General features: G+C 36.9%; 1 protein-coding gene across 4 annotated transcripts in view; it reads right to left on the bottom strand.

Annotated features, from left to right (window-relative positions):
* The window catches only part of LOC129739802 (choline O-acetyltransferase), a 151,763-nt gene that overhangs the window by 7,676 nt on the left and 120,693 nt on the right, over window positions 1–23,394 (bottom strand). For 3 of the 4 annotated variants that reach the window (XM_055731323.1, XM_055731322.1, XM_055731325.1), the window contains 6 exons: window positions 11,166–11,530; window positions 9,193–9,364; window positions 8,492–9,123; window positions 8,300–8,422; window positions 8,181–8,238; window positions 42–209 (listed from right to left, as the gene is read on the bottom strand). In XM_055731323.1, coding sequence (XP_055587298.1) covers window positions 42–209; window positions 8,181–8,238; window positions 8,300–8,422; window positions 8,492–9,123; window positions 9,193–9,364; window positions 11,166–11,530 — 1,518 coding nt within the window. The remainder of the gene's footprint in view (window positions 1–41; window positions 210–8,180; window positions 8,239–8,299; window positions 8,423–8,491; window positions 9,124–9,192; window positions 9,365–11,165; window positions 11,531–23,394) is intronic. The other variant, XM_055731324.1, reaches the window with a different exon arrangement.

The following is a 23,394-nucleotide window of genomic DNA, read 5'->3' as shown; positions in this document are numbered from 1 at the left end:
TTCTTGCCATGACAATGAAAAATTTTGCAAAAATTACATACACTGTAAATACTGAAAGTTACTTTTCGTGAGTCGCTATTGGCCGCCTCGCAGCTATAGTCTTCCTCCTTGTCGCTTTCGAGTGTTACGTTGGCTCCCTCGCCTTGGCACATAGCTTTGGCCCACTCCAGCGCTTCCATACTGGCCGAACGGATGCAATCGACTCGTCCCTGGAAGGATACATGCGAAAGTTGCTAACATTAAAAAAGGGTGGAGAGACAAAAAAAACTGCTAAAACAATGAAATTATATGAAACAAGTTATAGCAAAACATGACAATTCATTGACTGGTATTTATGAGAACGATCCATCGCAGGAAAAGATCGAGAAAGTAATTTAATTTCAGAAAGGCTCCGCGGGCCGTACCATGGGGTCTCAAGGACCAGCGGGTTACTCACCCCTGCTTTAATATAATATCGGTTTAAAAAAATTTGGGATTCCGTGTTAATAACTTTTAAGCATAAAAATTATACAGATGCTTGAGTTTATCTAAATATTGAATTCATGATTTGCTTCAACTGACTTTCAATGTGTGATAAATTCGTGGTGAGGAAGTACAGTTGGACGGATTTTTTTTTAAAAGTGAAACATATTACTCTTAAGTGAAAAATGCTGTTTAGCAAGTTAGCTTTAAGTTGGTCGGAATTAAACTTTCAATATAATAAATTATTAATTTCAACAATTTCCAAACTACAAAAATGATTTATTGATTATATGCCCTTTTGTGATATTCGTTCACATTCAATATTTATGAAATGGTGGACATGGAACTTCAAGTCCAGAGAAGGCTTTTGAGACCCAATTTATAACTTTTATACCGAATGGATGTAATTGACATATGTATCACAAAAAGGCTATTTGATGAACATTTTGGAACTTTAAGTCCATTAAAAGCTATTTGAGACCCAATTTGTAACTTTTATATTTAATGGATGCGATTGACATGTCACAAAAAGGCTGTTTGAGGAACATTTTGGAATTTAATATCCATAGAAGGCTTTTTGAGACCCAATTTGTATTTGTATTTGTTTTATAATGGATGGATACGATTGACATGTTACAAAAAAGGCTATTTGAGGAACATTTTGAAACTTCAATTCTATAGAAGGCTATTTAGGGCCCAAATTGTAACTTTTATAATAAGTGTATTTTATTGACATGTCACAAAAAAGGCTATTTGAGGAACTTTCATGCTCGCATTCAAGAAAATTCGGTACCAATTACTTTTGGAACCTTTGTTCAGCGAAATTCAAACTTTGGAGGCACGCGTTTAAGTAGATATGGGAATTTTGGTAGCTTGTGTTTGCCACGAACAATCATTCCTTATACATACAGGCTTTTGATGTTGGCGACGTGAAGAGTTCAGGCATCAAGATTCATGAACAACAAATCAGCATAAAACGTATGTCTGTTGAAGTCAGAACTGCGAAGACATCTACAAGGCTCTAAATGGTGAAAATTTATTTTGCCGGATGTTTTGAACGAATATTGTTATCAAAAATTGCCATCCGTAAAACCAGTGAAATGTATTCGAACTAAATCCAAGGTCAGCCTCTTAGAGCACCTGTATCCGTGGTCCAACCAGCCGGTTTAGACCCAAATTCCGACCCGAGCAACCGCAGATCCATTATACCATTTTCAATTCAATTTTTTTAGAGCTGGTATAAGGATTGAAATTTGGATCCAATTTGACGCAGTTCTAAACTGTTTGACATTTAATGGAACACGAGTGCAGTTGCCAGTTTTTTCATTGGATCGGATCTAATTTCTTTGGTTCAATTCTTGTATAAATTAGACCCAAGAATACAGGGTCCAGCAATTAAACTTCTACATTACTTCAACAGTCATTATTTGGTTGCACACGCAACAGTATTGAACGACCCCTCGTCGCTTTGTTTACATTAAGTCTTAGCTATCAATAGAAGTAAGTGTTACTTTTGTAATCAGGTTTTATCCGGAAAAATGGATCTCGAACAGAAACGTAGCGCTGTGGTTGTCTTGTTCCTAGCTGGCAAACGGTAGAAGGACATAGTTCGTTAGCTGTCCGATATAAGTGTGTGCAGAAGTTTTGTATACCGTACAGTTAAAAGATACCTGGAGTTCGGAAGTGTCAAAAAAGGTATGGTGGGGGAAGCCGACCTACTGTGATGATACCTGCCATGGCGAAAGTCGTCAAGAAGTGCCTTAAGAGAAATCCTCGTCGCAGTGCCACTAAATTGGCAGAGGATCTCAACATATCGGATCGAAGTCTCCATCGGATCCTGAAAGATAAAATTCAGACCAAGCCCTACAAGATCCAAAAGGTTCAAAACCTTACGGTGAAGCAGAAACAAGAACGGGTAAAAAGAGCGAAGGCGCTGCTGAACAGGGCCGCGGAAGGAAGGTTGAAGAATATCGTGTTTACCGACGAGAAACTCTTCACCGTACAGCAGTTCGTGAATAAGCCGAACGACAGAGTTTGGTGACCAGACAGATCACGAAGCCATGCCGACTTACTGACGGCTGCCCGGCGACAGAAACCAGCATCGGTGATGGTTTCTGCCGGAATCACCCGTGATGGCCTGACTCCGCTGGTTTTTGTTCCTGAAGGAGTGAAGATCAACCAAAATATTTATTTAAAATCATTAAGACATTAAGTTGTCTGTTTTTTTGTTTTTTAGTTTGTTGCGTATAAAAGTTCTAGTTTTTTTTTAATTTAAGTCAAATTTTTCCATTTCTCAATTCAAATGATCATATCATTTTAATCAGGTTTTGCGATTTATTGACAAGGGTTATTTTAAGTGCGGCGGTGGTTTAAAAGGTTGCTTATCCTTGTTCTATAAAAAGTTATCTCGAATACAAGAGCTGATAGAGTTTTATTTTATGTTGGTTATCCACCATGGGTGCACGGATTCACCGCAGTTTCTACCTTAGTATGTGCTCACATGCATTCTTTAGATTATTAAGTTTGACAAATCTCCGGACCCCATGGCTTCGTATGAATGTTATGGAGTGAATGTATTGTGTTGAAGGAGGTACATTTTTGAAGAACGAGTCAATCAGGTGGGATAGTTTACTTACTTACAGGTATTCCGACATCCGTGTATATACCTGGCCAGCTGGCAACTGATTGAACATTCTTAAGATATAGTCAATTATATGAGAAAACACATCTTACCTGTCGGCAACTCATGGTATTCAAACCCAAAACTCTCTAGACTGGATGTAAACAACTATCGGCCAATCTCAGTTTTATCCTCTTTAAGCAAAGTTCTTGAACAAATGTTGGCTGCTAGAATTACAAATTTTTCTCAAAGGCAAAACATTCTCTACAACTGCCAATATGGATTTCGATCAGGCTCTAGTACTACAACAGCCACTTACGAACTATTTGTAGATGTTTACAAAGCCTTGGATCAAAAAAACGCGTCGGACTTCTCATCCTAGACTTGGAAAAGGCGTTTGATACCATAAACCATGAAATATTGCTTGAAAAGCTTGCATATTATGGCAAACGCGGGAAACCTCTGGAATTGATAGGAAGTTTTCTAACTGGTAGAAGTCAATTTGTATCCATCAACGGAGTACAAAGCAGTATTCAACCCTTAAAAGTAGGAGTCCCACAAGGCAGTAATCTCGGACCGCTTCTATTTCTTGTAAATGTGAACGATCTGCCTAAACTGAATATTACCGGGAAGCCACGTTTGTTTGCTGACGATACATCCCTTTTTACGCTGGTGATGACTCTTCCACAATAATCAGAAGTATGCGGAATGACATGAAAATCTTATGGAGTTACTTCGACGAAAATCTTCTGTCGTTGAACCTTATGAAATCCAAATACATGGTTTTAACAACACCCAGAAAACCCGAAGAAGCGCACCAAGATCTGATAGTGAACTCAACACCAATTGAAAAAGTAAATCACTATACATATCTAGGTCTTGACATCGATTACAAGCTAAAATGGAATTACCATATTCAAAAGCTCCTCAAACAAATTAGCTCAACCTGTGGTTTACTTTGGAGAATGAAAAGATTCGTCCCCAGAAAACAGCTGACCGTGTTGTACCAGGCGTTTGTACAATCAAAACTACAGTATCTAGTATTCATTTGTGGTGCTGCAGCAAATACTCAGTTAAAGAAACTTCAAGCAGCTCAGAACCGCTGTTTCAAAGCTGTCTACAATCGTCCTTGGTTGTACCCTAGTAAAAACTTGTATTCTGAAGCTGATGACAGTATAATTCCAATTCAGGCGCTGAGAGAGCTACAAGCCACATCGATAATCCACTCACATTTGAACGATCAACTGATACATAACAACGTAGTGTACGAGCAACCCAACCACGCGTACGAGCTTCGTAATTCAGCCGCCCTTTCAATTACTAGACCCAACAGCGAAATGTCAAGGAAAGCATTCCCTTACTATAGCAAGGTCCTTTTTAACTCAGTACCCAGAAGCCTCGGAGGAAAAAGAAACCCGCGAAAATTCAAAAGCAAGCTGAAAACTTACATCAGAAATAAAATTGAATCATATTTCCATAGAATCTGATTCTGGAACATCCGATGGTTAATGTAAACCATAGCCAACTAGCGCTTCCTTAAAAGAGATTATTCTCGCTCGAAGCAAAATCAATTCTACCTTCCCATCATTCGATACCCCGTAAACGTTCCAACCACATTCATCTAACCACAAATGTATTATTTTATCTTCTCATTCCCGCCAAATACCACCGCCGCCAAAAACCTCCACCACCCACCGCTACCGCCTACCGCCATCGCCCGCCACCTCCAACAAGTACCACCAACAAACGCCACCAATCGTCACCAAAATTAAGTGATTGGAAAAATTCAAGTGTTTTTTAAATGAATGTGCATAACAAATTGTAAAATCGAATTGAAAAAAGAAAAAAAAAATGATGAGGAGGTTTTGCGCCCACTGGAGAAGGAACATGGAAGAAGAAGTTCTACTCCCGCGGGCTTTTCCCTGCTCATAAAGGAAAAAAAAACTTTTCTTGCCGATACCGGGAATCGAACCCAGTACGCCTGGTATATCAAAGCAGACTTGCGCCAACCTATCCGCTCGACCACATAGGCGCTTTCAAGAGCTGATAGTAAAAAAAATTACAAATTTCATATTTGGAATCAGCATTTTACCTAAGAAAAATGTGAATTAAGTTACCTTGTATTACCTAAAAAATGTTATTTTAAATGCAGGCTCACCGAAAAGATTTTAAATTTGAATTTCCCTTTTAGTTCAAAAGGTCCACCCCTGGCGTAATTAAATGAAAACATACCTATTATACGATGAAGGGACAAAAGTATGTCTTGCGAAAAATTCATTCTTTTTTCAAATGAACTAACGTAATTAACCATCTCAAAAGTAAATGAATGACTGAAAAATTGGAATATACACATTAGGGAGGCATCGAAAAAGGTCATGTCAATTTTTGTAGCTTGGCTTGGCTTTTTACTCTCAAAAAATTATAGACACTATAATTTCATATGGTCTGGCATAGAAAATGACGGGAGCCAATCGAACTGTTATTCGCGGGAGCCAATCGAGCAAACTTTCTGAACATTGGAAAATCATGGTTGAAGTATTGTGATTAACAAAGCTTTTTTGGCTTTCTAATAACATTTTCTGAGGTTATTCAGCAAAACTTTTACTGTTTTTTTTTTTACATCTTTGGATCTTAATGATTGAAAGGGGAGAAGTAGGCTACGACTGGTTTGGAGAGCACGCGTTTTTTTTGTCACGTGCGCGAAAATTTTTCGAAATTATTAATTTTTATGCGGTTTAACTTCCGAAACATTTGAATTCATATATTTAAAAAGGTGTTAAGTGAATTTAGTGTTGATATGCTCACAAGCTTTCGCCGGAAAGGGAATATCAGTTTTCAAAAGAAGCAGAACCTGGGGATCGCCTCGAGTTCTTTCCGTTGTCCGTGAAAATTGTTATTTATTTCATTGTTTTGAATATAGTTTTTGTGATAAGTCTTAAACGAGTTGCCGGGTGTGGATAGAAACACTGATCGGCGGAGGTGTTTTCAACCGGCTTGTGGATAGGCTTGTGGATGAGTATCAAACTCGTTTATGGCTGTACCGAAATTTGCCGTGAGCAGGTGGTTTCTATCGTTTGTTTGAGAATTAAAAGGGAGTTTGTGGCATCAGGGAGGGAAGTTATTTCACTTCGAAAACTGTGTGCTGTGGCTGTAGTTTGTCATATTTAGTGATAAACGTGTGTTGATTGAATAACTAGCAAAAGAGTTCATTTTCATGAAGAACTGCCACAATCAATTTCGAGCATAAAAATTCAAATTGGTGTTCCGATTGCGATTGGAAATAGATGGTCGTTTCATGCAAGAGTGATGAAAGTAGATTTCCCGATTCGGACAAAAGCCGTGATGATCTTGGCATGCTACGATAGAAAAAGTTTATTTCAGTTTTATTTGCGGACCGCCAAGAAATTGCTGAAGCCTTATGATGGCTTAATGATAAGTATCCTTTCATTTTCTTTTGTAATTTTACGGTTATTCAATTTTTTTTTAAATTATTTTTACTCGTGCGGTGAGGTCTTTTTACAAAGTAAATGTGTTTTTCTAATTAATCAAAACTTACTTTTTTAAAAATTTTATTGACGTTAACTGCATTTTGTTAATCATATCTTGCAATTCCACTTTAAATTGATCAACAGAAGCAAACGTTATAGATTACAATGGTCTAGAGTTAAAAATTTAAATAAGTACAATTACATAAAAAATATTAACCCTTTTATTGGTGGACAACTTTCTAGATTAGCAAAATTCTATTATAGGGGTAAATTTTTGAAAAACCTTCGAGTTCTAAACAGACTTTGAAAGGTTTTATGTTCTACTAATGTTAATGTTTCTCCTTAACTCTTTTTGTTAATGATGACAAATGTAGGGAGAAAAATATTTGTTTCATATCAATGTGTGTTCATACGTGTATGTATTCTTTTTGGCGCTTAAATCTTTTAGAATGAAAAAAAATCTAAGGATTTCGGGGCTGTATTAATAATTTCTCTGCTCTTTCAAATCTTTTCAAAAGCGGGCAATGGCGCTATAACCATGGTCGATGACCCGAGATGAAGGTACAGGGATCCAAAATTAAAACAGTGTATGATGGTTAAAGAAGAGTTTTATAATTGTATTGTTAAATTTTGGACTTTATGTAGAAAAACCTCATTTCCATCCCCTGAAGGAAGAATCGCAAGGCCCAACACCAAGGAGCATAGAAATATCTTAGCATCTATGCTCCCAACGAATTAATATTAAATAAACATGGGAACGTATGGTACTGTTGTCCACGTTTCTTCCTCCCTTGGCTCCAGTCGTCTCTGCGTCCAATACTGCACAGTGGACCCGGCCTTGATAAGATGAATAGTGAATGTATTTTTACTATTCACCGGGATGCTGACAAGATCTGGCTGTGTACGTATCATAAGCATAAGCATAAGCATCTTTGGATCTTAATGATTGAAATACTTTTCAAAGGCGATTTCGAGTTAAAGTGACAAAATAGCATGTTATTTACAAATCTGAGAAACTTTTTTTATTTTGATAGTGGAGATAGTTATGAAGAGTTTGAACATTATCATAGAATGCTCGATTGGCTCCCGCGTGTATGACAGTTCGATTGGTTCCCGTAATTTTCTTTGCTAGACTATATGAAATTACAGTGTCTAAACGAAAAATCACCCAAAAGGGGACCAAAGGAAAGCGGAATTATCAAAATTTCAATTTCAATTTCAATTTCAATTTTTTTCAAAATGACTTGAAAATGCATCGAACGTCGAAATCCGGTTTAATTTTGAAAAAAAAAAATCTGGGAACTTTCTCAGTCTTCTAGGACTTCAAAAATCACTTAAAAACTTAAATTTCGAGTTTTCCGACTCCTCCCCTCATAGGTGATTTGCAAGTAGATTTTGGGGCCTATCTACTAAATTTACAATGTACATATGTATATGGTTGGTTATCAAAATTCTTTCATGAAATTTTTCAAATACATCCACCCACCCTGCACAATTTTTTTTCTGCTTTTTACCATTGTTTTAGCGGTTTTTTTCATACATAGTAAAGTTATTGGCAATCTATTCTAACTTTATGTTAATTTAGGATTTTTTATTTAAATTTAACTTACCAGCAAAAATCTTCTTGTTGAAGCACTCTCATATGTGCTGACCAAATGACCGTACAATCTGAAAGTAGTCACCAAATAAGCAATGCGTCAACACCAATGAGCGACTTCTTGAAACTTACTTGAAATACGCCAGTTGTAGTGCCAATTGTATGAACACATCTGGGCTGACCTGACAAGCTTTGATAAAATTTTTCCCAAAGGGTTTGTAGCGATACACATAGAAGTCTAGGTCTTCGATGTTTCTGAAAGCAAAAGGAACGGCTCACTTTAGTTGCACCATCCATCGTTCATAACATGCTGTCGTTTCTTACTTATCAACAGTGCGAGCAGCATCCCGCAGGCGACGTTCGATTTCCGGTCGAATGATCCACTCGAGGCGTTCAGGTGGCGGGAGATGGCTGTGGGATCCGTTCTCTTCCTTCGCTGGCATTTCGTCGATCTTTTTCACGATTCCCTCCAGCAGCTGGACAACGGCAATTCCTTCCGAAGGTGAATGCTCATAGCACAGACCCCAACTGCCATCGTTGCAGACGATCAGCTGCATGGTTTTATCAAACCAACGATTGCCGGTGTTATACTCACTGCCACCACCGTGGATCATTTCGTGGGCCATGTTGCTCTCGTCACGACCGCCACAATAATGAGCACCTGCCGGAGATCCGTTGAACCCACGAGCGTTGAAGGTCAACGCTATTGCTTCATCGATACAAATCAAAACCAGCGCCTGTTCGATTAGCTCAATGTTGCGAGCGTTCTGTTCTTCTATCAGCAACATTTGGCGATCCTGCGCCCAGCGTGGACGTGGTTCAGCAGTCAAAAGACCCATTCGAGGAGCTTTCCGGGGTAGACAAGGAGCATCGTTGAGAATGTGCAAACACAGGGCTGAGATTTCGTCCTCGTTAAGACGTCCTCGATCACCCGCTTTTACTGGGAGGCAGTACATCTGTAACGATAGAAAAAAATAGAACCACCTCCTAGTATTTAGTGTCTCGAATTGTTTTCAATGGTTTACCTGATTGCGGTAGCTAATGATCACGTGCTCATCGCTCCTCTGTTCTGGCAAGTACTGGCTGTCCCGCTTTTCTCCCGGACGTCGGCAGGAACCGAGAAGCCGATAATATTGAGCCATACACAACGGTTGACCCTTCTCGCGCGATGTGGCACGTTCTTGAATGAGACCACCGCTGAAATGGCATTCAAAGTTTCATTATTTTGCATGTTTGAATATGCATTCTACATTTGTAAAAATGGAACTTTAGAAGCTTATTTGACGGATTTCGCGCCAGTATCTGTCATGACCCTCTCAGAATTTAATAAAATTTTGTGCGTGTATAGTCCCCACGTAGATAAGGAACTTGGCTTACTTATAAAGTTTTTCCCAAAAAATATCTTGAATTATGTACATCCCAGATCCCAATCCCCCCACTAAATCCAAAAAAATTAGATTCGCATCAAGGTAACTAAAAGTGAATTTTTTGGACCGATTATCAGAATAAAGTCATACTTTGCGATGGAGCTTGATAGACCAGACGTCTAGCAGTATTATTGGTATGATTTGCAATTGAATCGGAAGTTGAGATGAGCAAGAATTTTGGCGGTTGTACATTTTTGTGCTGGTGATTCTTTTGCAAATCCAGAAAAGCTTTCTGCAGCGTGAACTTCAACAAAACTGTGTTGGGAAAATACCTCAAAATGATGAATATGGGCCCAAAATAAACCTGGAAAATCAATATTGAGACTTAATTTGGGTTTAACCGCAAGATAGTGCTGCCATCTACGACTTGAAACTGGAAAAAGTGTGGTTTACTGAACAAAATCAAAGTTTTTGATTTCCAACCTATTTATTTTCTGATTCAAAATTAATCCCGAATGTTTGTTTCATCATTTCACGTCATTTTAATGAAGAAAGTAAGTAGTTTGGTAAAGAATTACAGCTCAAATATAAAATTCCTTAACGCTAGAGGAGCATCTCTTAAAACCCCCTTTTAAAACCTTTGAAAACCTTTGGAATTCTGGAAAACTCCTTTAAATGCAGTTATCTATTCAAATAATTCGTAGAAGCATTATTATTCACTTTAACACAGTAAATTTTTTAAAATAATCTTGTTTCTGTTGAAAAACTCAAGTGGTGCTATTCTTATTTCGGACCCCTTTTTTCACATTTTTGGTCCTCAACGCCAATTGCTATGTCTAAAAAAAGTAAACTTATGCTTGATTTATCCGTTAAGCAAATCAGAATAAACTGTGGAAGAAAATTTTCGTAATTTTCAATCATTCATATTTTAACAAGCGAAACACATAGTGGTGCTATTCTTATTTCGCTCACTGTATTATTCCATCAAAATTTTCGAAAAACCCAAAGGAGGAAATAAATAAAGTTTTGGAAATTTTATGAAAATTCCGAAAAAATAAAAAGAATAGGTATTTTAACAATTTCAAAGGCAAAAGCAAACCGTGGAAGCTAGGATTTTTTTTAATAGACTAAGAATAGCCAAATTTGTCAGTTTAAATTCTGTTCTATAATTTACTTTTTTTTATCTCATTAGTTTTAAGAACAAATTTACAATACCTATATCCTTAAAATTTAAATAATTCTGAACTGGAAAAATATTAAAATTAGGTAATTATGACTGTTGTTTTTCACTAACTATTATTGATATGACCTCGCAGCAATTGCTTTAGCCAGGTTCGTGAGTTAAATATTTCGATTGGCATGAATATTATTATGCTTAAGCCGGTGTAAAGTAAATTTTATTTCGTTTTCATACTTTTTTGTTCTTATGAAAAATGTTACTTTGCAAAAAATGTATGGAAAATACACAAAACGAAAACTTCGATGCGTGTTTTCTCGAAATCAGCTATTTTTATGCACTGGAGGATAACAACAAACAATCGAAAAACTGTCAAATTTGTATCTTCATTCACACAGTTTTAGTTGATTTAGTAGTTTTTTAAAACCCAAAACAATAAAAAAATAGTACTCACCTGTCCAACATTTCCTTGTGCATCATCAGGTGGTCGACCAGCCGCGCAACGAATCTCGCCACATCGTTGACGGTGGTGAATTTGCGCGGTGGCAAAACCATGCCCGGATTGGAGTTGATGGGCAGCGGCAGCGGGTTGTCCATGTACATATCGTTCAACCAGTAGTAGTAAGCCCAGTTATCGTCGGCTTCCCGTTTGTCCAGCAAGTACTGTTGCAGCGCCGCTCCAGCTCCGTTCGGTGCGGTCAGTTGTTTAATGATGGCCCGGGTCCGCTCGATCTGCTGCGACGTCGTGATTGGCTGCAGCACCCGCTGGTACTCGGTCATGGTTTGATCCAGCGTTGGAACTGGCACCTTCGGGAGCATCTGTTGGAGGGAGAACATTATAGGTAGTAAATGCAAAGTCACTCGAAGGAAGCAATATCTGACAGACACACTTTGCATGGTGTTGTTTTTTTCAATTCTAGGGTAATTTCCCTCAAGAAGGCACTAACAGCAGCTTCGATTCGATTGTTTTGAAGAATAACCCTCGGAGAAGGTCAAAGATAAAAGCAAAGAAGTTAAGCTATCCATCGAGTGTTTGAATCACAAGGTCATTCGAAATGAAGTTATGATATTATTCTTATTATTTTGAGAAGTGATTTTGTGACAGTATTCATTTTTTTCAATGTACCTATTTTAGTTTTGAGATATGAATCACGGTGTCTCTGATAGAACAAGCATCGCTAAGTTTTGCACCATTCGAAATCTGAGACTTTCCCCTTTTAGACGATCCAAAATTTGGAATAATCCCTCGGGATTTCTAGAACATTTTAATTGTTGAAGATTTTTAAACCTTTTAACAGTTTTATTCATCTGGTGGAAAAACGTTCATTTAGAGAGGTCGAATGAAGGAGAGTGAAAAAGGTTGCAAATGAATCTGAAATATTTGCTGCAAACGGCTTTTCTTCCTCCCCTCTTAAATTTTATTGAACAAACACAGAGGTATTTTGACAAATATGAAATAAGAGAAGAATAATGAAAAATTTTCACAAATCTTTCTCAGGTGAATTCGACTCCGGGGAGGAATCTAGTCGTATTTCCCACACAAACTTAAAAGTTCAAAATATATGGTATTTTTATATATGGTATTTTTTTTTTTATAAACGAACACAAACACATACAGGATCTCAATGAAACTTAATGTTTCCTCGAAGAGATTCCTTTCACTTAACTCTAAGCGTACATCTTTCGAGGATATGATGGCTAGCATCTTACAAATGCTAAAACCACCAACCCACAGAAAGTGTACTATGTATGCCGTGACCGGGATTTGATCTCATGACCGTTGGCTTAGAAGACTGGAAGGCTATCCTCTACGCCACGGGCTGCGGCTCATGTAACTCATGTAAACGTGACATAAAAATTCTGCAAAAATTCATGGATGAGTATTGAATCAAAACAAAGCTTTTTAGACCTCAGGGTTTGAGAAATTCAAAAATGACCCCAAATCGACTCAATCTACTGTGCATACCTCCTGTTTCATCGATTACCTACGTCACGTCCAGTGTTGATTCCATGGCGCTGTGATGTTTTTCGTTCGTAGTAGCGAATCGGTTAATGACAGCCCAGCCAACATGAAATCGTTGAAAAAAATGATCGTCAAACTCGCATAAAAGCTCAACTCAAATCGGATTCGTAAAGATGTGCACGTAACATTCGACACTATCATATATTCATCGTAGAAGATGTTGAAACCTTAATGAATTACGATTTTTACGATATGACAGAACAAGTTTTATTTAAGGTGAACGATGTTAAATGGAATCTTATAATAATCGCAAAAGATTTCTTAAGATACATCTTATTTGTATGTATGTATGTATTTCTACCACCCAGCTAGCAAGGCACGGCCGGTAACTGCGAGCAACTTTTACTTTGCAACTTGTCCAAGATTCATCCACTAAACAAGTTCAAGATGACTTTGAATGGACTATTACAAAGGAGTAGAGATTTAAACCGAGTAGCTTAAATCTCTGAAAAGGAATAGGATTAAGTTGTCTCCATCGAAAGAGCAAAATAAACCTATCTAGTATTTGAATCGAGCCGTTGCAAAGCAGAGCGCCCCACTGGGCGGGGAGACGAGCCCGTCCTCAATCCACGATTCCGGGCTGGTGAGGTAGCCCAGTGCTCTCCTCAAAAATCGCTTCATTCGGATGCTCGGATGGATCCCCCACTCCCCACAATAATAAAAATGTACAATTTTGGCAATCATTTACCTGTTTGAATGCTGAAATAAAAATTTATATTATTCCATATTTAGGGGTTATATAAAAGAGGATCGTAATGACATTTTGGTTGGAAAACAATTTAAAACTACCTTTAAGCTCTTTTTTGTGTTTCTTACTTTTACGATGATCCAAGCCAATTATATCATCTCTCATTCACACCCTACCACACACTCTCACATTCACACTGAGGGTTCTTCTATCAATTATGATACATGTACAACTATATTTTTTGTTCTTCCAGTGTTTAAATGGTCTTGATTCTTCATCGGAGGAAATTCCATCAGAGATTTCACTGTGAGAATGTTTGTAAATTTCCTCGGCTTTTCTTTTTAACTTCTCTTTATCTTGAAATAAATCATTCCAGTCCTCCTCCGCTTCTGCTCCTACCTTGTCGAAATCAGCTAACAATGAGTCCTTCCATGTGAAACTCGGTCTGCCTCTTTTCTTTTTATTAGAATTTAGATTATATGCTATACTCAGAGGATGGTTTCTCGCCCTCCTCTTAATATGTCCATAGTAACATAATCTTCCTACACTAACCTTTCTATTTATGGTCTTACCATCTAAGAGCCTTCTAGCATTAAATTTGAGACCGTTGGGTTTAGTACAGTTCTTGAAAATATTGAGAAGAATAAATTTTTCGTAGTCTGCCATTGATACTCTGCTTTTCTTGGTCAGAACTGCTACCTTTGTCCCATACAAAAGAGCTGGTGCAATGACAGTATTGTATATTAATCAGTGATTGAATTTTGCTGAGCATGAGTTGATCAACCATCTCTCGCTCAACGCTTTACTCGGAAGCAAAGGTTGCTTTGAGGCAGCGAAATCGACAAAACCGATGATGCATACGCTCTCACATGGCCCGCTTTCATGAAGCAATACACATACGAGGCAGCGAATCCAAAAAACCAAACGAATGGCTCTCACTCATCTCCTGCTACAACCTTGAGGGAACCGAATTCAAAAGGCAGAGCAAACCCGAGTCTCCTCGTTTGTGCCTGGATCGAATGCGTGAGGTTTTTCTGCTATTGCTATTATTGCACAGCAACCGCACGCAGGCAGCTAGTTTTTTCGTTTCTTTTTCCTCCCCCCTCCTTGCTCCATACGTTGCGGGCCTATGCAATGCAATAAGTTTGGTTGTTGTCGTTGTTGCCTCGACCTTTGCGGCGAGGTTGAAGATGTTCTCCTCAACGACAGCTATCGGCTTGAGTCCATCAAATTCAATAACGTAAATGAGTATGTGTGCCTTGTCTTCTTCATGCATCATGTAGCAACCGAACGTTGAGAGAGTTCGTTCGGGGCAGCAAACAAATAGTGTCTCTCAGAGCAGATCCTCCTCATGGGGGGAGGTTTGAATGAATGTATATGTATCGTCTCCTATATAGCTATGCGAGTCCTCAGAGCGTGTATTTTGAATGCCTCTGATGAGAAAATTGGTGAGGATTTCAATCACTGATATTAATCTACCTAAGTCCCACGATGGTTTGAATGATTTGCAAAAATTAATTATGAATCTTGATACTTGCAGAGCACTGCGACATCTGTCCCTATTGGTCATTTTCCTATTCAGTGTGGATGTTATGCATACTCCCAAATATTTTATCTTATCAGAAACTTTGAATTCTTTACCATTGAGTAAAATGTGATTAGAAGTTTGTGCACTGGGGTCAGGATGTCTAATAAGCACCTGGCTCTTGTTTCTGTTTATAATCAGGCCAACTTTGGACAGCTCAATTTCCAATTTGTCAAGAATTTCTTCAAGTTCTGTTTGATTGGAAGTAATAATAAGTAAGTCGTCTGCAAATGCTAGTAACAGAGGTAGTTGGAGAATACCTAATCCAATCAAACTTAAGCTATTCACCTGTTCCTGTACCTTAGTTAAAACGTCCTGAATAACGTAGTTGAAAAGTAGAGGTGACAACGGACATCCTTGTTTTATACCCATACCTCTTTTAACGTTGCAGGATAACTGATTCTCCCATTTCACTCTTTACACAAGCCAGAACCCTATCGATTAAACGTGATGGCACTTCGAGCTTAATTAATACATTCTCTAAACACTTTAAGTCAACAGTGTCGAAAGCCTTCTTGATGTCTAATGCTAATACAAACAAATTTACTCCTTCATTCCAATTTTCCTCCATTATTCTCCTAGCAATGAAAATATGGTCGCTAGTGGATCTACTATTCGTGAAGGCTGCTTGATGAAGACCCACCTCACCTGCATAAATTCTCAACTTGCTATCTAGCCACTTTGCGTATATTTTGTAAACAACATTGCATAGAGAAATTCTCCTGAAATCGTCGGCTTCTTTTGCTCCTGACTTTTTCGGTATAGGAATCTGAACTGTTTGGTTCCAGCCTGTTGGCAGTTCGTTTATTATATAGGCTTCTTGAATAATTTCTGTGAGTAGACGAATAGTAACATCATCAGCGTATTTTAGAAACTCCATGTAAACTTTGTCCGAACCTGGTGCTTTACCGTTTGCAGAGTTCTTGATAATTGACTTAAGTTCTTCGAAGCTCGGAGGACTTGGCAATGGAACGAAATCGTGTTTTCTGCAGTATTCTACTTCTTGGCCCTCAAATGATTTTAAAATTTCTTCCCACGTTTTTAGACTTATCATGGCATGTTTTTTCTTTTTAGATTTTATGTATCCCTTCAAGTAGTTATATGTTTTTTTAATACGAACTCCTGCATCAAAGTCGTTTAAGTTTTTGAAGAAAGTCATAATTTCTCCCTCTTTATGTTTTTTAATCGCGTCGTAATACTCTTGTCTTCTGTTGGATAGTTTATACTTGTATATTTGCATGTCAGGATGTTTTCTTGTCCACCTCATAGCCTTTCTCAAACGGCTGAGAGCTTTTTTCCTTGTTGGGGTGCTTGGTACCTTTGATGTTTTAAGAGTACTATTTGCAGCATTTTTAATCGCCTTCGCCAGTGTATGATACTTTTCGTTTATGTTATTGGTATTTAAATCAATATTTATTAAATTATCATGAAGTTTATCATGATATTTTTCTTGAACTTTAGGTATTTTAAGCAATTCGAGGTTAGGTTTTGAAGCTTTCGAGTCATTAGACGACTTTCCAAGTCCCTTCTTGAAAACTATTCCAGTTATCAGCAGTTTATGGTCAGTTTTTGTAGGAGTCCAGAAACCTTTAATGTATCTTACATAATAATCTGTACAAATTGGTTTTAAAATATGATCTATTTGACTTTGGCACTCCTGTCCCCTCCATGTATACTTTGTATCTTTTCCTATGACTGAAGAAATGTTTTTCAAGCTCGCAGTGTGTAAAAACATTTTGAAAAACTCTCCATTTGTATTGCAATATTCATGCCCTAAGACTTTTCCTATGAACCGGTTATCTTCGATAGACTTATCCTTGTACCCGATCTGAGCATTAAAATCACCTAACACTAATAACTTTCTCCTGTTGATCTTAGTTTCTTCTAACAAATGAGATAGAAAACTATTCTGATTTTGATTAGGAGCATGTATATTTACAACATAGAACGAATCATCGCCCACCTTGAATTTCGTCCAATGAATTCCTTGTTTGTATTCCTCCGATAGAAGTAATTGTATGTTATCGCTATTCTGTTTTCTTACAAGAACAGATAATCCCCTTGATCGGTTTTGCCTATTTCCGACTACTCTCCAATGATAATTTGAAGTATTTATTTCTTGCCCTAAAGTGTTGACTTCTTGTAAGAAAGCTATGTTTATTTGATGTTGATTGAGTATCTCATCTATCTCTTCTCTCTTGTTTTTATTTCGGCATCCTTTGACATTCCATGATGCTATTTTGAGATCTTTATTTTTAACATGTTCGATTTCATTACAAATTCTTCTCTGTTTCTTGATGTTAGTGATTTGCGGATCCATTCTATTCATAAGGTCTTTTTCTGTGTTGCCAGTGTTTAACATATAATTTTCAGTACCGGAATCTGAAGCTCTCAAAATGCTATCGTAATGGTTAAGAGAGTTCCCTCCGCAGTAAAAAATTTCTAAAATGTTCATACTATCGTCAATGCCCAGGTAAAATTGATAATTGTTTTCGCAAGTTATTTTTATACGAGTGTTGAAAATTTCTGAAAATGCCACTATCGCTTCATGGCCAAGACAAAATTTATCTTCCTTAATTTTCATCACCACGTTTTCAAAACATCCGAATATTTCCGTATATTCGAAAAGAAAAGCCTCAAATCGGGTTTTGTTCATTTCAATGAATTGTGCTATCATTTGCCTCATCTTGTAAACATTGAAGTTTGAAGTTAATGACTGCCCAGACAACCATTTGGTGGGTATTTCGAATTTGCAACGCAAATATACATGCAAATATACGTGTAAACATATCGTATATAATGTAGCAAAACCAGTATATACGTACCATTTTGGAGGCCATATAGGTACATTAGCAAACATATTCTTGATTTGGATTGTATTAAATTACGATTTGCACGACTTGTCATGCGCATCATTTACGACTACCCTGATTCTTTTTGGAATATACTTTGACAATTTACATCATCATATAGATGATTGAGGTTGTAATATACGACATTTTTCGTAACAATATGGAAAGTTTGACGACTTGTTTGGTCGTCTTTTGCGACTTGAGTGCAGGGCTCTCATTTTCCGTCAGTTGAATAAAAATAAGATTATTATTTTTTTTTAATACTTTAAACCAATCAGTTTATTCATCCATAAAAATAATAAAAATAAGATTATTTCAAAGAAATGCGTTTTTTGCTGTCAAATTAAAGTTTATATCGATTGCTGATTTTATTGTTAGTACCTGGACTTGATCCCCTGACCATGCGATCTGTAGCTCATGATGGTTCCTCGACGCTATCTGGAATATATAAATTCAAGGGGATTTGCTTCAAAGACATTAAACCAAAAGCAAATCGTATATTTCTATAACTTAAATCTTTCAAATCGTAGAACGCGTCATCGATGATCTAAAAATAGACCAACATTTTGAAGCCTTCTTTAATTCGATTCCAATCATCGATGTCCCATTATCATAAACGATTTTATTGAACTTTTTTGTATTCTTTTACGATTGCCAGCAAATACGTTTTACGAAAATCAGACATGCGAATTAATTTGCAAAGGTATACGACTGCATGCACATTATTACGAATCAATGCAGTTATATACGTTTTTTATTTCGAATTATTTTATGCATAGCACGACAAAATCTCTCAGTCACGGCTGATCACCGTATATCGGTTGTTTCACGGATTTTTTGCGAATTGTCGCACACAAAGGTCGAGTTCATATGTACATAAATACGAGTCTCTCTTCTTGTCGTAATAAAATCATGCAATGCTTTTAAATACGATAAAGAATATGCATGGACCGCACATTGTAGGTGCAGATATACGAAAATGAGTATAAATAACATTCTATACGATGTAATCTGTAAAAGAAAACACGACTTCTGGTTGTCTGGGATGATTATTACAAATTCCTAATTGATCCAGCAACGATCTCAGAAGACAGTTACCGTCTCCCAACATTCGCTTTACCTTGAAACTTTTACCTAGAGCCCTAGAAGAAAAATTGTAAATGTTACTGTCGCTGCTACAGTGAGCGAAATAAGAATAGCACCACCATGTGTTTTGCTTGTTAAAATATGAATGATTGAAAATCACCAAAACTTTGTTCTATAAATTGTTTTGAATTGTTTAACGAATAAATCAAGCATAAGTTTACTTTTTTTGGACGTTGCAATTGGCGTTGAGGACCAAAACTATGGAAAAAGGGTGCGAAATAAGTTAAGAATCACTTGTGCTTTTTCAACAAAAACAAGATTATTTCTAAAAATTTACTGTGTAAAAGTGAATAATAATGCATCTACGAATTATCTGAATAGATAACTGTATTCTAAGGAGTTTCTAGAATTTCAAAGATTTTCAAAGGTTTTAAAAGGGGGTTTCAAGAGATGCTCCTCTAGCGTTTAGGAATTCGATACTTGAGCTATAATACTTTATCAAACCGCTTTATTTCTTCATTATCATTCATAAGTATGATGCAAATTGACAAGACATAGATTTGATGATGAATTTGAATAAAAAACAGGCTTCAAATTCAAAAATACTAATGTTTTTAAATAGTCAAACGCTATTTCTCTAGTTTCAAGTCATAGATGGCAGCACAATCTTGCAATTAAACCAAATTGATGCCGATTTTCGAATATCTGGGATTAACAAAGGTGTGCTGGATGATTTTGGTCAAGAAATAAGTACTTGGTACCGTGTGACCACCTTGGAAATTCTTAGATCACAATATCAAAAAATAAGAATTTCATCATGAACCCATAAAAGTGAATTTCTTGGACCGATAATCAGAATAATTTTGTACTTTCCGGTGGAGCTTGATGAACCAGATAACTAGCAGTATTATTGGTATAATTTGAAATTAAATCGGAAGTTGAGATGAGCAGATAATTTGGCGGTGTTATATTCTTGTGCTGGTGTTTTTTTTGCAAATCCGGAAAAGATTTCTGCAGCGTGAACTCCAACAAAACTGTGATGGAAAACTACATCGAAATGATGGATATGGGCCTGAATAAACCTGAAAAATCAATATTGAGACTTAATTTGGTATTAACGGCAAGATAGTGCTGCCATCTATGACTTGAAACTGGAAAAAGTGATGTTTATTGAAAAAAAATCTAAGTTTATGAATACCAACCTGTTTTTTTCTGATTTAAAATAAACCGAAAATGTTTGATTCATCATTTCACGTCATTTTAATGAAGAAAGTAAGTAGTTTGGTAAAGAATTACAGCTCAAATATCAAATTCCTTAGTTCTAGAAGAGCATCTCTTAAAACACCATTTTAAAACCTCCGAAAATCTTTGTAATTCTAGAAAACTCCTTAAAATGCAGTAAACTATTCAAATAATTTGTAGAAGTATTATTATTCACTTTTACACAGTAAATTTTTAGAAATAATATTGTTTTTGTTGAAAAAACACAAGTGGTTCTATTCTTATTTCGCACCCTTTTTCCATAGTTTTGGTCCTCAACGCCAATTGCAACGTCCAAAAAAAAGTAAACTTATGCTTGATTTATCCGTTAAACAATTCAAAACAATTTATAGAACAAAGTTTTGGTGATTTTCAAACGTTTATATTTTAACAAGCAAAACATATGGTGGTGCTATTCTTATTTCGCTCACTGTATATATTTCCCTGGCAAAAGTGACTCCTCCAGTCAGGTCTTTTTCTAATCACATATTCCTCAATACAATTCAAGATATTGTTAGTGTTTATAAGTATCGACAATGTGAGAGCTTTCAGACTTTGCGTGACCCAATGACAATTTCTCCTGTATGAGCCGAAAACAGCACAATTTCAATATTAAAAGACAATTTGAAGCACTCTACAAAGTTTATGCAAAAGTCAATTTTCCCGTCAGTCGTTATTGTACCGGAATCTAAATTGGCAAGTCGAAACAGTTCTGTGTTGAAAGTAAGGAGCTCTTTATCAGTGATTTTTCTTTTTATCAATAATGATTTTAAACCAAACTGCAGACAGTCAGAAATTGAACTAAAATCTTGGTTTATGGTTTTTAAAGTTATTTCCTCTGTTGAAGTGTTGAAAATTATTTGCCTGCTGTCAACTTCACTAGAAATTAGGTCCTGTTCCTCTACTGCAATAGGATTCACTGAGTCTTAAGATACATCTTATTTATTCACAAACGATTTATGGACCAAAATCGTAATTAATGGATGGATCATCAGAAATCTGGACGCACTGTTTATTATACCATAGCGCTCCTAGTTGTCGGATCTGGAATTTTTTGACAGTACTTTGTTTGGAAATGTTTCCTCTATCAGTGCTGAAAATTTCATTACGATACGTTTTGTTCCAAAAAAGTTACACATGATAGAAGCCGCGAGACGAAAATTAATTTTGGACACTCACGTTCAAAAACCCGATGTGGTCCGGTTCAAAAATCGCGAAATCTGATTTGAGAAGGCTTCCTGACCAAAAATTTTACAAAGCCACTGGTCGAAGTGATGTCCCCATCACGTTCAAATTCGTTTTTGCCAATAAATTTGCAGAAAAGTGTTTGATCTGGCAAGATATTTGGAGCTGCGGCCGAAAAACCCCGGTTTTTTGTGAAAAACAAGACCATGGACTCCGTACTAACAATCCTTTCTTCATTCCTCATTGACTACTAGGACGTGGTCGGCGCCGTTATTGATCATTTTCAAAGGGAGAGCATGAGTTTTGTGCACTGAGAATGAACCGCTAGTCCCAAGCACCATTCTTTTGGCCCTTGCACAAAGCTGATGGCCTCGATCGATCACGGAGTAGCAACCATTGGCGAGGTAGAACTTGTTCTGCCTAGCCACGCCAGCGATCATGGAATTTGAAGTGCATAAGTTGACCAAAGTCTAATCAAATATTTTATCTTTAGTGTTAAATGAATGATCATATCTAAGCTCTTCAAGTTCAATGATTTAAGGTGGATATGAGTAGTCAACTAAGCTAAGCTAAAAACAAGACCATGGACTCCGAAATGTACAAGGAGAAGTGCCTGAAAAATGTTTTTTTCCTTTTGTTAGATCTCACAAAGAACCAGTAAAGTTTTTGCTAGATTTAGCTAGCTGCCACTGCAGCGAAGAGGTACTACAGTGGTATCGGGCCAACTGGTGGATTTTGTCGAAAAGGACGTCAACCCACCCAACTGCCCTCAATTCCGCCCTATCGAAAAATTTTGAGCAATTGTTAATCAGAAGATGAAGAAGAATGGTAGGAGATTGTGGAACAAAATGGCCGCTGAGGGCAGTGAATGTCCGCTGAGGTCAGTGAATAGGGTGTCCAAACTTAGATGAGTGGTTCTCGACGAAAAGCACGAAATTTCATCAAAACAACATCGGAATAATTTTTTTATTATTTTCCTTAAAAGTGCAGTAAAAACCCTACAATTTGTGAACAAAACATTTTTCCCAGCTAACATGAAATCGTAATGAAAATGATAATCCAAATCCGATATTAAGATATTTTCGATAACCATCGTAAACAAGTTGGTATTTCGGGATTTTCTATCATTCATTTACGACAAGTTTTGCCCAAAAATAGTTGAGTCGGATAGCAGTTTAGTCAATTCGTAAATATGTCTCCAAAAGGTTAGAAATATGCTGATTCGACAATTACGATTTGAGTAAACTAATTTACGATAAATGGGCGGTCCTTTCTTCCTTTGACCGGTTCGAAAAAAAAATCTCACCTATAGAGCTGTAGCGTGGATCATGTCAAGTGATGAGTTGGCATCGTAGTAAGATACCTGACTGCGAACTCGGAGGACTGGAGTTCAATTCTCGGTCGGGGAAATTTTTTTTCGTTTTACTCAACTTACTTGGAATCGTTTATTTTGCTTTTCGTGGGGAAATCGAATCTTGTCATTGTAGATACATCGCCTCCACTTTTGTAGCTATATGCTATTGTGGTAAGTTTTATACAATCTTTTCATCTGGTATAATTGTTTGAATAATTTTGTTGTTCCTGCGATATACCTTCATAAATGTTTGCTGGGTTATTTCGTTTACATAGCTCCAAGATAGACCCTTTATAATGCGTAAACTTTCGGGGGCTAGCTGGTTGGCTGTTGTGGTGCCAGCGGTTACTGGTAAGGAGGGCAAAAGAATAAGTGAGCAGAATTTGGTAATAAAAATGTTATTAATAGTTTAATTCAATAGATTTTTTTATTTCCATAAAAATCATTCCCGAATCGTATTTTAATCACAACATTTCACTTAAGATGCTACATAAAGTGGTTCGTAAAATCATGTTATGGTACAAATCGTACACGACTGCATCACACCTCGTATAAAGTGTCGCTTGAACCGTCGATCGAATGTGAAATCGCTTCATATCGTACAACAGTACAACACAGCTCCTTCAAAGTGTGACTTAAGTTGTCAATAT

The sequence above is a fragment of the Uranotaenia lowii genome, chromosome 1 (assembly GCF_029784155.1).
Source record: "Uranotaenia lowii strain MFRU-FL chromosome 1, ASM2978415v1, whole genome shotgun sequence".
Taxonomy (NCBI): Eukaryota; Metazoa; Arthropoda; class Insecta; order Diptera; family Culicidae; genus Uranotaenia; species Uranotaenia lowii.
The sequence above is the reverse complement of the archived record's forward strand: the minus strand, read 5'-3'. Positions and strand labels throughout refer to the sequence as shown.